The sequence below is a fragment of the Hemiscyllium ocellatum genome, chromosome 32 (genome assembly GCF_020745735.1).
Source record: "Hemiscyllium ocellatum isolate sHemOce1 chromosome 32, sHemOce1.pat.X.cur, whole genome shotgun sequence".
Classification (NCBI taxonomy): Eukaryota; Metazoa; Chordata; class Chondrichthyes; order Orectolobiformes; family Hemiscylliidae; genus Hemiscyllium; species Hemiscyllium ocellatum.
The window spans coordinates 32574204-32590292 of record NC_083432.1 but is presented as its reverse complement, the minus strand read 5'-3'; the positions used below and the strand labels follow the sequence as shown (position 1 = coordinate 32590292).

Here is a 16089-nt window from a genome sequence, read left to right as displayed (position 1 = left end):
ATGAATCATGATCCCCCCCTTTGCCCCTCACAGCAAAATCTTGGACATTTAATGACTGTATTCACCGTTACAACTCACTACTGGGGCTGAGACCTCTCAGCCCTGAACTCAGATCTTCTGCATTGGGGTGAGAATCACACTGACCTCAAAACCTTTCTGATTTATATTTGTGGATTCGCTTCCCTTACGAAAACATTCACTGCTCCGATAAACATAACTCAAATTTCTGCTATAAATATAATAATGCGTCACTCCTTGCATCCACACACTAGTACAAATTCTACAGATTGTAGGATTATATATTTCAATCTCAATACCAGTTCTGTTCAGACACTTTAAACAACCCAATATTAAAATAACATTCCTTGAAGTGGTCAAAGTCTGTCCAATCCTCTGCCCATAAACTTTAGTTTTGTTTATGACTGCAGTCGACGAAATAAAATCTGTTACTTTCCCTTTAATTGCCCAGAGATCCTTTAAACGGAATAGGAAGTAGGCTTTACCCTTCCAGTGAGCGGAGCTGGGTGGGTGGGAGGAAGATGTGGCTGTACGTAGGGCTGTTGTTGGTTGTGTATTTCATCTTCCATAAAGTTTTCCGCCGCTCCTCCCCGAGTGTAAACCCTTTCTCCGGAGACACGAGGAGACCACCGCAGTCTCTAGTCACTGATCCAGAAGCGAGGAAGCGACTTATCCACAAAGGTCTCATACTTTGTTGCACTAGAAAAGCCGTACAAAGTCCACATTCAGGCAGCTGTAACTGTTCAGTCGTGTTTTATAACTCGGAAATTGCACCCAGGAAGGTCATATAGTCTTGAGTTGAATTTGTTTGAGAGAATTGTGTCGTGTCCGAAGCCAGGTATATGAATAACAGATTGGGTTAGCACAGTAGGTAAAAACAATGACTGCAGATGCTGGAAACCAGATTCTGGATTAGTGGTGCTGGAAGAGCACAGCAGTTCAGGCAGCATCCAAGGATAAGCGAAATCGACATTTCAGACTAAAGCCTCTGATGAAGGACTTTTGCCCGAAACGTTGATTTCGCTGCTCCTTGGATACTGCCGGGAAGCACAGTGCTCAACTAAAACAACCACGCCTCCGTCCCTCCAAAGGGAGAAAGAACTTAGTGTGTATCTTCCCTTAAAAGCAATCTATAGTCCAATTTTGTCGGTGTCAGGCACGACTGTTTGTGCCACAAATCCGTTATGTGAGGAACAAGCCTTATAAATCACAACACTGTGGTTTATTCTGAACCTCTTTAGGCCAATGAATATACAGCAACACTGCCAGTATTTGACATAATATAATTTTCAGGTTCTTAAGCCAAATCTCAAAGATGAGACTTTCAGCTGCTTCCCCCAAAGTGGGTTTGTTTCACCAGTGAACTGATACCACTATCATATTTCTGACAAGGTACACTGAGATTTCCTAAGAGGGACTTAGGAACATAGAGATATGACAACCACACTGTGAGTTTTACTTTTTTTCTATAGTATTGGTCTTCATCCTTTGCTATGGATCCTCAGCCTCCCTATGGGTCCAGCAAGCATGTGTTTTAAAAAAAATATTCCTTGTTATGTTGTATCTGCCCAACATGTCACTTGGAATCTGTCTAAGTTGACTGGAGAACAATGTAGATGGCCCCTAACCTTTCATTGTTTCTAATATGTCTGTGATCTTATTCAGGCTTTACTGCAGATAAAGTGCCAGAAAACCTTGATGCCATTGTGATTGGCAGTGGAATTGGAGGACTCTCAGTAGCAGCAATATTGGCCAAAGCTGGTAAGCGTGTCCTGGTGCTCGAACAGCATGACCAGGCTGGAGGATGTTGTCACACCTTTATTAAGAAAGGTTTTGAGTTTGACATTGGTAAGAGCTTTGGATTTGAAATCTACTACGCGGCAAAATAATAATCTTTATTTAGTGTGAACCCTTTTCTCTTTCACTTTTAATTTCTCCGCTATGGGGGTTCTTCAACTAATAACAAAAGGAGCTAATCTCGGATTCCTGTCTGTTCTTGGCTGTTAATGTGTGAAATACCAATGTCAAGTACTTTTCAAGTTTTACAAATAATGAATGCTATTCATTATAGGAAAATAAACCTTACAATTATAGAATAGCCTGCTATATTATTGAATATCACTGTGCCTACCATACCCTAGGATACTTTATAATCACTGAATTACTTTGATGACCAACCACTGTTTGAGGTCAATCTGGTCACCAGTTATATGCAGTAGGATGTCATAAATAGCTGAGGTTTATCTCTGTTTTGATGGTATTTTTCAAGAGACATGCTGGCCTGACACAATAACAATATATTTATTTATGTCTTCAACTTAATAAAGCATTCTAAGGGGCATTGTAAAACAAAGTATGTCACCAAGCAACATTAGGTTATGTAGTCAATAGCTTGTCTTAAACGAAGGCAAGAGGGAGAAGTGAAGAGTTGTGGCAAGGGTTTGCCAGAGATTAGGTCCTACACTACTGAAGATACAGCTATCAGTGGTGAAGTGATTAACATCAGGGATGCACAAGAGGCAGAATCCACTCTGTGGATAGTGCTGTGGGAATATTTTACATTCATCTACACTACTGGAACAGCCCAAGAGGATTGAGGTCTTTATGCCATGGATGACACATCGAACAGTAAGGCACTACCTTCACACTGCCCTGAGATAGCAGCCTCGATTGTATGTTCAGGTTCTGGAATGGGAATTGGTTTCTGTTACAGAGCCAACTATGCAACTTGCTGAGTGAAGTTCAGTTTCTATCACATGTATTCCTGTGCTTTGTGCCATTGTTTGGGTACGATTTGATAAATGAACTTTTTATTTCTACCTGCACTCCTGCTAAATTTTAAAAAGAAATGGAGGTGAACTAATCTGAAGAATTGGTTTCATAATAATTCTTGGTGGATTTTGGTAGTTGTTATGAGCTAGAGGACACTTTGCAGCTGTTTTATTGACAATGGCAGCCAAATAATATTGCACATTAACATTGAGGCAAGTGAGACAGATCTTCGTGGTAGCTATCTCTACGGAAAGGGCTTTCTCAACAAATTTGAGATATATCAAACTCCAATGTGAGGTGACAAAAACAAGAAATAGCTGCAGTCAAGAAGGGTCTGCCTGCTGCTGTCAGTCATCAGAGTGGAGTCTGTAACATGGAGGTCATGCCTCTTTCTCAAAGCTCCTTTCATGAGGAGATGGATTAAGTAATTCGTAATGATTAATCTTTAATGAATACAACATTGACTTTGACATCTAAAATGCAAGGTGCTGATGTGTTCATATATACTCTTCCATTGTGCAGGAGGATAATGCTGATGATGTAGCTGAGAGTTTTGGTACAACGACCATATGAAGAGATTTGATATTGGGAAAAATTGCTTTGTTGTGTCATGGGTTCAATGCCTATCGTGACTGGGCTACAGAGAGACAAGCAGTTACCATTGAAGTTTCATGAGGTATAGGTTCTGACCATAGGAATTAGGATCTGTAATTGATGATACTGTAGATCTACCTGTAAGGAGGTTGGTGTCAAATCACTCAAAACTCCTGATTGCTGCTTACCAGGCTGCTGCTGTGCACCAGTTATCTGCAGTCTCAATGGGATGGATTCAAACTTGTGAGTTATCGAACGACCAACTAATGATTATTTTCCTGGTTCAGCTTGAAGCTAAGGGAAGCTGTCTCTGGAATTAAGGTGGCTGTGTGATGATTTGCCTGGCAAATTAGTTCAGAACTAATTTAAGTCACCCCATGGCAAACATGTTACGTGTGCCAACAGACCCAGAGTAACACGGTGTATAGGTCCTAGTTCACAAGCTAGTCTGGCTCACTCAGTAAAACTTTAACCATACTTTTTTCTTTTGGGACCATATGGTTACAAATAACCCTATCGGCCAAATATTTTCAGTAGGTGGGTCGTCCTGGTTGGACAAGCTTCAATAGCAAGGTTACTACTGCTCTGTAACTCGACTATACTCAATTAAATGCAAGCCATACCCCTGAGGGCAATTGCTAACCTTGATCTCCATTTACTGGATATTGATAAAGTGGGGTGTCTACTCTGTCCTGGCAAACAGAAACTATAGCAGTGTGGACTATTTAGTAATTTGGACTGGACGGTACTAACCATGGTAATGGATTTATACATGGCTCGGCCTCTTTACAAACTGTGGATGTATCCTGCTTTTAATATAATAGTGAAAGGTATGTACACTTGTATAGTTTTTCAAAAAAATAGAATTACATTATAGTCTTTTATCTTTAGCATTTGTGTGAATATATTTGATAGGGAATTGATGAGTGTGTTGAAACATTTTGCATGTTGAAAGCCCAGCAGATCATGCAAGGTGACAGACCCTTTGGGGTACGCAAGCATTTGACCCATCTCTGTATGGCAGCAGAGTAGAATGAATTAAAAGAGTTTGTGAGGAATGCCCTGACACACTTGGCAGTGTGCAGTTAAACAGCATCTTTTGAAAAGGCTGGCAGAAACAACAGCCTATATTTACATAGTGCCATTCAAATAACAAACATCTCAATATACCTCATGTTGGTGCTGTTGAATAAGGTTTGACAGAGAGCCAAAGAAAGAAGTAATATGACCGATGACCAAATGCTTGGTCAATGAGACAGTTTGCAAATGAGTGTTTCATTGAAGGAGAGAGGCGGAGAGCTTGAAGTAAATCCTAGAGCTTGGAATACAGGCAACTAAAAATTTGATCATCAGTAATGAAGTGATTAATATCAGGCTACCCTTTTGACTGAGTGAGAGCAGAAGTAAAAGATAAATTGTGTGATTGCTACAGTGTATATATGGGTCTCGTTCTTTGGAGAATTAACCATTTATCCACACTACACTATTTCAGGAATTCATTACATAGGGGAACTGTATGAACGATCCTTCCTGCGGATATTAGTAGACCAGATTACAGATGGTCAGCTGCAATGGGCGAAAATGGATGACGTTTTCGACAATGTAATCCTGGGAGACCAGCAGACCCAGCGAATATATCATGTCTGTGGTGGGAATCAAAATTATCGAAATTGTTTGAAGACCCAGTTTCCTCAGGAAACAGAAGCTATTGATAAATTCCTGGAACTTGTAAAGGTGACTTTTGGAAAAAATATCGAATTGTAAAATCATAGAATGAAAAGTAACCAATAGATGGAATGAATTGTAAGCACTTAACAGAGAAAGGAGTTTTTGATTAGTTTGAGCACAGTTCTTTGGAAGGGATGATTTATTTTATTCTGAAATGTTATAGCTGCATGTTAATTGGATTTAGCACCAAGGGAACCAATCATTGTTAGTAGCACTACTGCTACTTTCTCATTGGCACTATCTCCCCTTAACTTGTCACATTATCTTTGACTTTGTATGCAGGCATGCATTTATATACAGAAATACAGTAGATCAAACACTGTACCTCCAAATCCAAATCAGCAAACTTACAGGAATTATCTCCCCTAGTCTTGCAGCACAGAGATTCAGCTGTTAATGTGGTGTCACCATCAGTCTGTTAATTAATGGGAAATCAGGACAACTGAGTAGGAATCATGTTTGTCAAAGTGTAACTCTGCACTCTGAATTATATCTGTCCAGCTGAGTGAGGAATAGGTTATTCAACTATTTGTGCGGATGAAATAATAATTGCTTTGAGCAGCATCATAAGAAAGGATGCATTTATTTTTGTCCGTGGAAGAAGAAAAGTATAACTTTTTGTTTGCATCGACTGTGACAAATTCCAGGGTTTAGTTTCACAACGTTTTCCTTAATTCTTCTTCAGTGCACAAGAGGTTAAAAACCACAACAAAATCATATCTCATCCTAGTTTGATATGTTGTAATCAGTCTGAATATTTAAATTGTCTGAAGGACGCACAGAACAATTCAGCCTCCAAACAGTCTCTCTGACTTGTTTGTGAATGTGTTAACAGGCTTCTCAGAATTTATCAAACCGTTGTTTAAATTCTGACTGGCTCAGTGCCTGAGGGTATTTCATGATTCTTTTTGTTAACGCCTCTCTTTCCTCAGGTGGTTTCTCTGTCCCTCATTTAAACTGTCAACCTTGGTATAAGCCTCCCTTTGTAAAAAAAAATTGTGATATACAACTACCTCCATCTCTAACTTTTAAAGGCATCGTCATACTGAATAGAATAGGCCCTTCGGCCCATCAAGTGTGTGCCGGCCTATCTATACTAATCCCACCTTCCAGCACTTGGCCCATTGCCTTGATTGTTCTGACATTTAAAGTGCTCACCTGTGTGCTTTTTAAATGTTGTAAGGTTTCCTGCCTCTACAGCCTTCTGGGCAATGTATTCACATTGCCACTTCCTTCTGAGTGAAAAAACTTTTCCTCAAAATCCGTCTAAATTTGCTGCCTTTCTCCATAAAATTATGCTGCTCCTTTGTTTTCTTTGCAAACTCTTTGAATGCATTGTTACCTTTCCGATCTTTGCAATCAACGTTCAATAGTTGAATTTCTCTAGTCCAGCTTCAGCTTTTCTCAAAGCATAGGATTCCCTGGCTGGTCATTAATGACTTCTGCTGTTAGCCTTCTTTCATGCAGTGTTTGAGATAGTGGCCATGCTAACCATCTGTGGCAGCTCTGCTTCATTTTAACTTGTAGTGGGACTGCAAATTCTACTTCTGTCAGGAGTAGCCAGCATATTCCCAGCTTCCTTTCATGTCGGGTATCACACCATCCATGTCCTCTGAAGATCTATCCTTGTCCTTTCCTCATTTACATGTTGTATATGTTGCATCATCACAAAATGAAAGAGAAAGGCTTTCATTCACAATCAAGATTCAAATATATATCCTAAAACAGAATTGTCCAATATCAATGATATAGAAAATAAACGTTTTATGAAGTAGGACCTTCTGTAAGACAATATAAATGATGATAAGTTCTGAGAGCAGATTGATGGGCTTCCTCTTATCTGTATTACAATTTTGGAGGACAACATTTTTCTTTCTCATTGTTGACCCATGTTTGCTGTTTTACTCCAGATGATTTCAAAAAAGATATCGTTGTTGGTAATCATTAAAATGGTCCCTCTTCTACTGGCAAGGTTCCTGATAAGGAGTGGCATCATCCACTGGACCTCATCAATTTTCAAGCTGGCATCCACCCCACTTTCAGACGTGGTTAATAAGCTGACAGAAAATAAAGACCTTCGAGCAGTCATGTGCTATATCTGTGGGGATTACGGTAATGTGCTTTCACACACACAGCAGTTTTTGGTGTACTGTACAACTTCAAACCAAGAAATCGGCTAAGTATCATTTTTCATAGAGTACCAGGGAGGACTTCTCTCTGTGAGGCCTAGCGAATTTTCCCATGCTAGTGTACTAAACCTGCCTCATTAACAACATAACATGCCTCTACGGTGCCCCGTTTGTCCAGCGCTAGCTCACTTTTTCCCACTCATGCACGTGGAAGTGCTTGCCACCCCTGAGATCCCAGGCACCCGCGCCATCTTTAAGGTGCTGTTTAGCTCCCAATCAGGTACTGGCATTACAGAGTTGCCCTGTGTGGCTCATCATTTAGCCCAGACCTGGAAGATAAGGGGGAATTGGCATCCCGTTTTATGGAAGTCTCGGTGGATCGCTGCTTGGCTTGCTTTTAAAAATTAATTACCAAAAAAAGTTATATTTTTGTTGATTTAGACTGGAGTAGCTGAGCTTTCTCTTCTAGCAAGTGTGGAAATTTCTGCTGAGCATTTACATGCTGAGTGAAAGAGTGGTGGAACCATGTTTCAAAACAGAATTGGATATATACTTTAATAAGGGAAACAAAAAGGGTGGAGCAGTGGCAATGATGTGGTTCTTTCAGAGTTTCAACAGAGAAACACAGAGCTGAATGCAGCAGTGAAGGAACTCATCATTATATGACAATGTTGGATTGGTGCAGTGAGTTGCATTCATTGTGAAAAGCAAACATTTAGCCTTCCTTTGTAATCTGTACAGCAGTACATCAGGGCAGATAATCAGGATATTACCCATTGTCAACAATCAATAACTGAATGCTTTCCACTCAAAACAATTACAAGGTTGCAATAAGGCTATGTGAAAGCAACTGATGAGCGCAACTGATTGAGTGCCTGAACTTGGCTGTCTGTTTGGGCTATTTAACCAGTTGTAGGTCTCTTCCTGTTACCACAAGGTGCTGCTTAAGGGAGTGGTTTCTGTCCCTTGCAGATAAAAGGGCTCTCCCATCAACTTGTATCAAAGGAGTGTTTTCACACCATGTATCAATGTCTTACCATTTGGCATAAGTAGATAAGTGAGAAATCAAACCAATTGCCAACTTTCAATAATGTATTATATTATTTGAATTTTATCTTGTACAAGCAGAGCTTTTCTCTTCCTTCTGATTATCGCTGCCTTACAAGTCCTTGGAAATCATTATAGCTCTGATAAGTAATTATTCACTCAAAACATTATTCAGACCTGTAGCACTGAGCTGCTGAATGACTCACAGACACTGCATTCACCTTCGATTAGAATGTGTCAGGGTTGGAGATGGGATTAAATCAAGTAGAATACTGCTGTGATTTATTTTCTTCAGTTTAAGTTTTTTGGCATTATGAAAATGTTAACATTTAATCCATTAATTTATTGTGCACAAAGTCAATGAATTGTGTAGGTTCTTAATTGGGTCAGGGATCATTCGAATTAAGGGCTACGGGGAGAATGCTGGTAAGTGGAGTTGAAATGCCCATCAGCCATGATTGAATGGCGGAGTGGACTCAATGGGCCAAATGGCCTTACTTCCACTCCTATGTCTTATGGTCTTATGGATCAGAAATTTAGGCATTAAGCTGCCTACCTTGCTTAGTGACATGGGTAATGAACCTTTACCTGATGGTCTTGTACCTTTTGACATAGGTCTAATATATTAATGCCTAGAGATTGCCTAAATTCTAGCTTCTCATTAACTATTCTGGCTGCAGAATTCCTCTGGCTCTGTGCTTGATCCTTATGATACTGAAGTAGTCCCTTGATACAAGACGTATGGGATGCACTGCCAGTATGTCCCACCATCGGGATCATTGCTCTTAATGTGCTGTATGAATCTGTGCCTCACACAGTTCACACGGCATTGTAATGTAATGTTTCAACATCCAGTTTTCGCTGGTGGGTAAAGGGGTTGAGACATAGTTGACACAGAGCCTGAAACCCAAATTCTCCCGTGCTGAATTCCATCAGATCTCATTCTGGCTATTCCTGAGGCCTTTCATTATTTATGAAGAGAAATTGAGCAGTTCAAGCCTGTGCTCCCTCTGGAGTTTAGAAAGATGATATGAGATCTAATTGAGGTGTATAAGATGCTAAAGGGGATTTATGGCATAGATGTAGAGTGGATGTGTCTTCTTGCAGGGCAATCAAGAATAAGAGGTCATGGTTGTGAAATAATGGGTAGCAGATTTAAACCAGAAATGGGGAGATATTGCTTCTCTCCAAAGGGTCATTAATCTGTGGAATTTGTTACCCCAGAATGCTGTGGATGCTGGGAGCTGAGTAAATTTAAGGAGATAAATTTTTAATGAGTAGCAGGCGACATTTTAGAGAGTGGGCAGGAAAATGGAGTTGAGGCCAAGATGAGACCAGCCATGATTGTATTGAATGGCGGAGCAGGATAAAGGGGCTGATTTTTCCTATTCATGCTCCTAGTTCTCATGTTCTTAACCCACAGTTGGGAAATCATACATTTATGGAGTTGATATAACTACTGTTAAAGAATGGATATGGTCTGTTTAAATGTCACAATCTGAGGATTTTTTAATCTCCTTTCTGTGTGAAGTAAATGAACTTAAATTGTCAGTGCTGGACTGACAGGCTATATGGTAAAGGTTTAAAATATTACCACCCGACCTTGCAGTTCTTTCCTAACATTTCCCGAAAATTTTTTATCATCGTCATTTTGAACACTTCACTGAATTTCTATAGCTTTATTTATCTTAGCTAGAGATTCTAAGTTCACAGCTTTATTGATGGTTTCAACTAGAAAAGATTTGATCCCTATTAAATGAAAGTAGTTTTTTGTAAGAGATTACTTACTTGTGATTTAGAAACTTTGTGGTTTCTTCAATTGGACCTTTTTTTTTTACCATGAGGTGTGTCTGAGTGAGAGCTATATTAGATTTTCAGAAGTTTTTTTATCATCTCAACATTATTCTTGAAATATGTCTATCATGAATACAAGGTGAGTTGGCATGAGGTTGGCAATAGGAGGCATGGACATTTTAAGGTGCCATGGCGGGAGAGCAGATAAGGGTCCAACAGTGAAGGCGAGACCTCATTTAAGAGTCTAAAACAACTATGAAACATTACCCAAGAACAAAAGTATACCTTCTGTGCTGCTGTGCTTTCCTTTCCTTGTTCACTCCCTTGTCTGCTGGTGATCTGTCCCTGTGATTGGACCAGGGTGGGAGGAAAGGGTGCCAGATTTAATCATGTGCACGCCTCCCAATGTGAAATTAGGGTCTAACTTGGTGCATTAAAATGAGTCAGATCTGCCAAGTGGGACCACCAAACAGTCTGTTGGGAGCAAAAATCTGGCCTTCAGCCTAATGTGTGGCTGAAATGCCGCAACTGCATGATTTGAGCAAGTGCCAGTCAAACTATGTCTAGTTAAGTTTTGACAAGACACGCATACACAACTAGAAATTGTTAGTCCCTGCTTGGATTCCTGACCTAAATTTTGATAATTATTAGATATGGAGATAGAATAGGAAAGGTTAGCTGAAGTAGGAGATCAGCCATAATCTTAGTGAATGACAGAAAAAAATACAAGGGGCCAAATGTGTGACTCCTGATCCTAGTTCATATATTCTGATGTTCATAATAAAAATGCATAGTTTTGCCTACGCTGTTAGAAATCTTTTAATTAAATTCAGTATTTATATTTAGACTTTCAATTTAACTTAGTTTGGCAATTTCATCATAAATCAATTCCTCACTCCCATATTCAACTTCACAAAATTAATTGACTATTTACATAATAACTGAAAACACAAGCTGAGCTCACTAGCAATTTAAACATTAACTGAAGCTGCCCAAATTATTATCTTGGTAAATATAACTTAATTTTGTTTAATTTCTGTTTTAACAAAATATGTAAAATGACGGTTTTATGAAGATAAATTTATCTCCAGGTAATTAATTAAAGAAAGATTTGAGCAAACTTGTCTTAATTTATTTTATTCTACCCTTGACATCCTTCTCTTGCAGTGAATAACTTAAGCAACTATGTTACTGTTGTTTCATGATTTATTTTGTTATTGCTTGGTGTCACATTAGTGTTGAGGCCTCATTTGTATTTTGGGCATTTGGAGCACAGACATTTAAATTCTGGCTTGAAATAACTAAGTTTAAAAACTTAAGTCAATTGTGTTTTTGTGTTTGAGTAAATTACACCACAAGATCTCCTGGTAAATAATGGTAACATCACTATCTCTTGGCCAGTAGCCCTGTGCTTGAGTCCATGCCAGGAAGTGGTAGAATTGATAATAAGAATCAGCACCCCAGATGTCCTTCTACTTCAAGGACCATAATTTCCCTCCCCTATGAGCAATGGTGCCCTCAATTGCATCTCCTCCATTTCCCACACCTCCGCCCTCGAAACGCCCTCCAACCCCAACAAGGATAGAATCCCCTTGGTCATCACGTTCCACCCCTCCAATCTTCAAATCCAGTGCATCATCCTTGCCACATGTGTCACCTACAGTCATACCCCGCCACCAAAAATATATTTCCCTCCCCATCCTTATCTGCATTCCGTAGGGACCATTCCATCCGTGACTCCCTCATTAGGTCCACATTCCTCACCAACCCCTGTCTCCACACCCGGCACCTTCCCCTGCAGCTGTAAGAAATACGGAAACTGTGCCCATACTGCCTCCCTCCTCCAACCTCCATCCAAGGTCCCAAAGGATCATTCCAAATCCGGTAGAGATTTGCTTGTACATCCTCCAACCTCATTTACTGCATCTATTGCTCTCGAAGTGGTCCACCTTACATTGGCGAGACCGAGCGCAAATCCGTGGAATAGTTTAGGGAACATCTCTGTACCTTCCTTTGGCCATCCACTTCAACATCCTCTCCCTCACCCATGAGTACATATCCTTTCTGGGCCTTCTCCACCTCCACCCACAAACTGGAGGAAGAACATCTTACCTTCCACCTCTGGACTCTACAACCACACGGTCTGACCAGTTTCCAGGTCTCCCCTCCCCCCACCCATCCCAGATCCAATTCTCCAACTCCTATTCGGCCCCTTTACCTGACTTACTTGTCCATCTTCCTTACCAACTATCTGTTCCACACTTCCCACCAACTATCACGTTCGCCCACCTAATGCCATCCCACCTAGCTTTCCCTTAGCCTCAGCCCCATCCCCACCCTCCACCCCCGTTTACCTCTCAGCCCTCTTTCCCCCCACCAGCCCAGACTTGAAGGGTCCTCACTGAAATGTCAACTCTCTTGCTTCTCGGATGCTGCCTGACCTGCTGTGCTTTTTCCGTCACCACACCTTATTAACGCTGATTCTCCACATCTGCAGTCCTCAGTTTCTCCTAATCTTTCCAATATGTAGGATGGCGAAGTGCTCCGTCATGCTGGGGGCAAATCATTGTGGCATTTGTCCCATAAATTTGAATCAACCCCATGGATATCCATTGGTCTAACCCTCTGATGTGAGGACAGGAGAGAAGACAGTGAGAAATAGTTTGCATTTTAGAACTGAAATTTTGTAAACCTATTATTTTTTGTAAACCTGTATTTGCGCCTTTGTTTTAAATGTGTTTTCTTTTCCCAGGCGTCATGCCTAAAGAGGCCAGCTTTGTGATGCATGCCACAATTATCCAGCACTACCAGAACGGTGCCTGGTACCCAAAAGGTGGTGCCAGTGAGATTGCCTTTCACATAATTCCAGTTATTAAGAAAAGTGGGGGAGATGTTCTTATGCGGGCACCTGTCCATTGTATATTAATAAATAAAGATGGTCAGGCATGTGGTAAGTGTGAGTTCATTGGTTTAAGCATCAAGAGACAACATATTTAATTGTTGCTAATTAGGTTTGCCCTCTTTCTCACCAGGTGTGACAGTGAAGAAGGGAAAAGAAGAAATAAACCTGTTTGCTCCTGTTGTGATTTCTGATGCTGGAATATTTAATACCTACGAACGATTGTTACCTCATGAACTGCGAAGTAAACCAGGTGTGTGAGTATTGCAATTTTTTTTCATTATGGAGTATTAAGAGGACCAGAACCTGTGTTTCCCATGGTTGATTACATCACTAATTTATCGTTTGATGATTAAAGAATAATGACTTTTCACTTTATGCGAACTTCAAATCCAGAGAATCTCTGCCTCTTTTTTTTATTCATTAATGGGATGAGGGCATCACAGGCAATGCCAACATTTATTGCCCATCTCATATTGCACAGAGGGCAGTTAAGAGTCAACCACATTGCTGTGGGTCTGGAGTCACACACAAGCCAGACCAGGTAAGGATGACAGTTTTCATCCCTAAAGGACATTAGTGAACCAGATGGGTTTTTCCAACAATTGACAATGGCCATTATTAGACTCTTAATTCCAGGTGCTTATTGAATTCAAATTCTACCATCTACCATGGTGGGATTCGAACCCAGGTCCACAGGATATTTCCTGGGTCTCTGGATGAACAATCCACTGATAATGTCACTAAACCATCATCTCCCCTTGTGTTGCCCTGCCAATTTTGTTTGAGTTTTTTTTTCTCTAAGCTAGAACCTAAAAGGCTCACTTAATGTTTAGAGTATGCACAAAGCCAGGAGGCAACTTGTTGTGGATGTCAGCAATCATTAGTCAAGGGATGGACACGTTTCTGCATGGTGATGTGTTGTGTCAATGTCTTACCATGTGCTAGCAGGGGATATTAGCAACACACTGCATGTGCTTCAACCCAATAGTAATGTCTCAAGTAAAGTAATCCTCCGTCAGGTCCAGGGAGACAATCTTCTGTCAGGGTAACCCTGCACAGTGAATTTAAGGCAGCATCGATATCGGTGCAGGACCTTGAGGACAGGTCAGTCAGCTGCTCAGGACTGACGGAATCACAGGTTCCACATCTCTACAGTCCACAGAGTGGGCTTCAGTCAGTCATAGAGTCATAGAGATGTACAGCATGGAAACAGACCTTTTGGTCCAACCCGTCCATGCCAACCAGATATCCCAACCCAATCTAGTCCCACCTAGTCCGAGGAGTCAAGTGATGTCAGTCAGGGAGCTGCACAAGGATTAATCTGGGATCTGGTCAAGTAGCCAATTGGAATTTTCCATCCAAGTTAGTCACGAGGGTGGGACATGGTCAGGTCATTGAAGGTCAAGGGGCTTCATCAGGGGCCGGTGCTGTCAGAGGGAAGCTGGGGAACTCACTTGTGGGGATCAGAGTCAGCATTCTAAGATGCAGAGGGCATAACAATGGTTCAGGTGAGCAACTCAATATACAAGGAGAGGAGATGATAGGGCATGGGATGGAAAGGGGTAAGGCAGGAGGGGCTGTGTCATTGACAGTCAGCACCATTCTGGCTTTGATATTGTGCCACCATATTTGGCAAAATGACTCCATGTATCTGGGGCTGAGGAAGGACAGTGCGGTGATGAGCAGTGAAATAATGCAGTTTGGTCACAATGTAGGAAACATCAAAACTGATGTGGTTGACAGCGAGGGCTATCAAAAATGGAATGTGAAGATTTGGAGGGTTACCCAGACTGAGAGGCTGACTATGTGATTCATTACATGAATCGTGTCCGCTGTTTCCTACCGTCCCATCTGCAGTGGAGATGAAAATGGCATTCTCTGTAACCAGAGTGGTCAGGGAAGTGTGACATTCTGAGAGAGGGAGCTTCACCTTCTGAGGTCCTTCAAAGTAAAACTGCATCAAATAAACAACCATACAGTACAGGTGAAAGATACTCGCAAGCATCAAATGCTGTACCTTCAGCATTGACCTACTGTGTGGAGTCCAAATCCTGGCTCAAGTAATTATATAGGAGAAAGTGAGGACTGCAGATGCTGGAGATCAGAGCTGAAAATGTGTTGCTGGAAAAGCGCAGCAGGTCAGGCAGCATCCAAGGAGCAGGAGAATCGATGTTTTGGGCATGAGCCCTTCTTCAGGAATTATATGTTCACTTTTAATTATTAGTTGTGAGAGTGAATGTCTTTCCAGCTGCAACTACAAGCACTCTTGACCATATCATGTAGCATCAGGAATTAGTCCCACTAATGGCTGTGTACACAAACAATATATTGCAGTCTGGACTAACCCTTGCTGTCAAAGTTGCAATCACCTTCCAAGTTCCCATAGCCTGAACATGGTGCAGGAGCTGCTCACTTCACATCTCAGACTGTTAACACATGGTGTAGCATTAAGGATGGCTAGGCCCTGAACTTTTGCTCTTGCAGTTAGAAAGACATTCACTTCCAACTGGTGATGAACAATGAACATATATATACTGAGGTAAGAATGGATTTATAATGAAGAGTTGCCCATGCCACCTCTGTGCCCTCAAAAGTATCATTGTCTTCCTTTCCCTCCCACTACTTCATTGTGCAGTATTAGGGTCAGTAGCTGGTTTGCTTGGGTCCCTACCCAACTTGGAACCTGTCGACTCTGGACGTTTGGCTGGGTAACCCTGCAGACAGTTGTGTCTAGAGGGCCCAGACATACTGAGTGTGCCCTGCAAATTGTTCGCAGTAGCTCCCAGGCTTCAATGGGTTCCCATTTCTCTCTCATCAAGTAATAACTTTCAGTGACCACCTTCAAGTGCTTTGGTCAGTTTTCAGACTGTTTCTTAAATCCACCGTCAGGGTAAGGCCAGCTGTGTTAATTCTTCTTCCTCCTCACCACGTCTAGACAAATCTCTTTGAATTCTTAGAAGTCTGCAGGGTGTGTCATTTTGACTAGCGTCTATCCCCTTTCCACTTCTGGCCGTGGCAGCTAGTAAAACCAAGCAGTCTTTTCTTCCAGCTGATCTGTTCCCCTTTGTTTGGTTCCCCTTTGCTTGAGAAACCTGGAACCGTCAA

General features: G+C 41.2%; 1 protein-coding gene across 1 annotated transcript in view; it reads left to right on the top strand.

The window, feature by feature from the left end:
- Window positions 1–520: 520 nt before the first annotated feature.
- Window positions 521–16089, top strand: part of LOC132830774 (all-trans-retinol 13,14-reductase-like) — a 32282-nt gene continuing 16713 nt past the window's right edge. Inside the window, exons 1-6 of the mRNA XM_060848615.1 lie at window positions 521–699; window positions 1684–1866; window positions 4877–5118; window positions 7023–7224; window positions 12835–13032; window positions 13115–13234. Of these exons, the coding sequence (XP_060704598.1) occupies window positions 540–699; window positions 1684–1866; window positions 4877–5118; window positions 7023–7224; window positions 12835–13032; window positions 13115–13234 (1105 nt within the window). The 5' untranslated portion in view covers window positions 521–539. The remainder of the gene's footprint in view (window positions 700–1683; window positions 1867–4876; window positions 5119–7022; window positions 7225–12834; window positions 13033–13114; window positions 13235–16089) is intronic.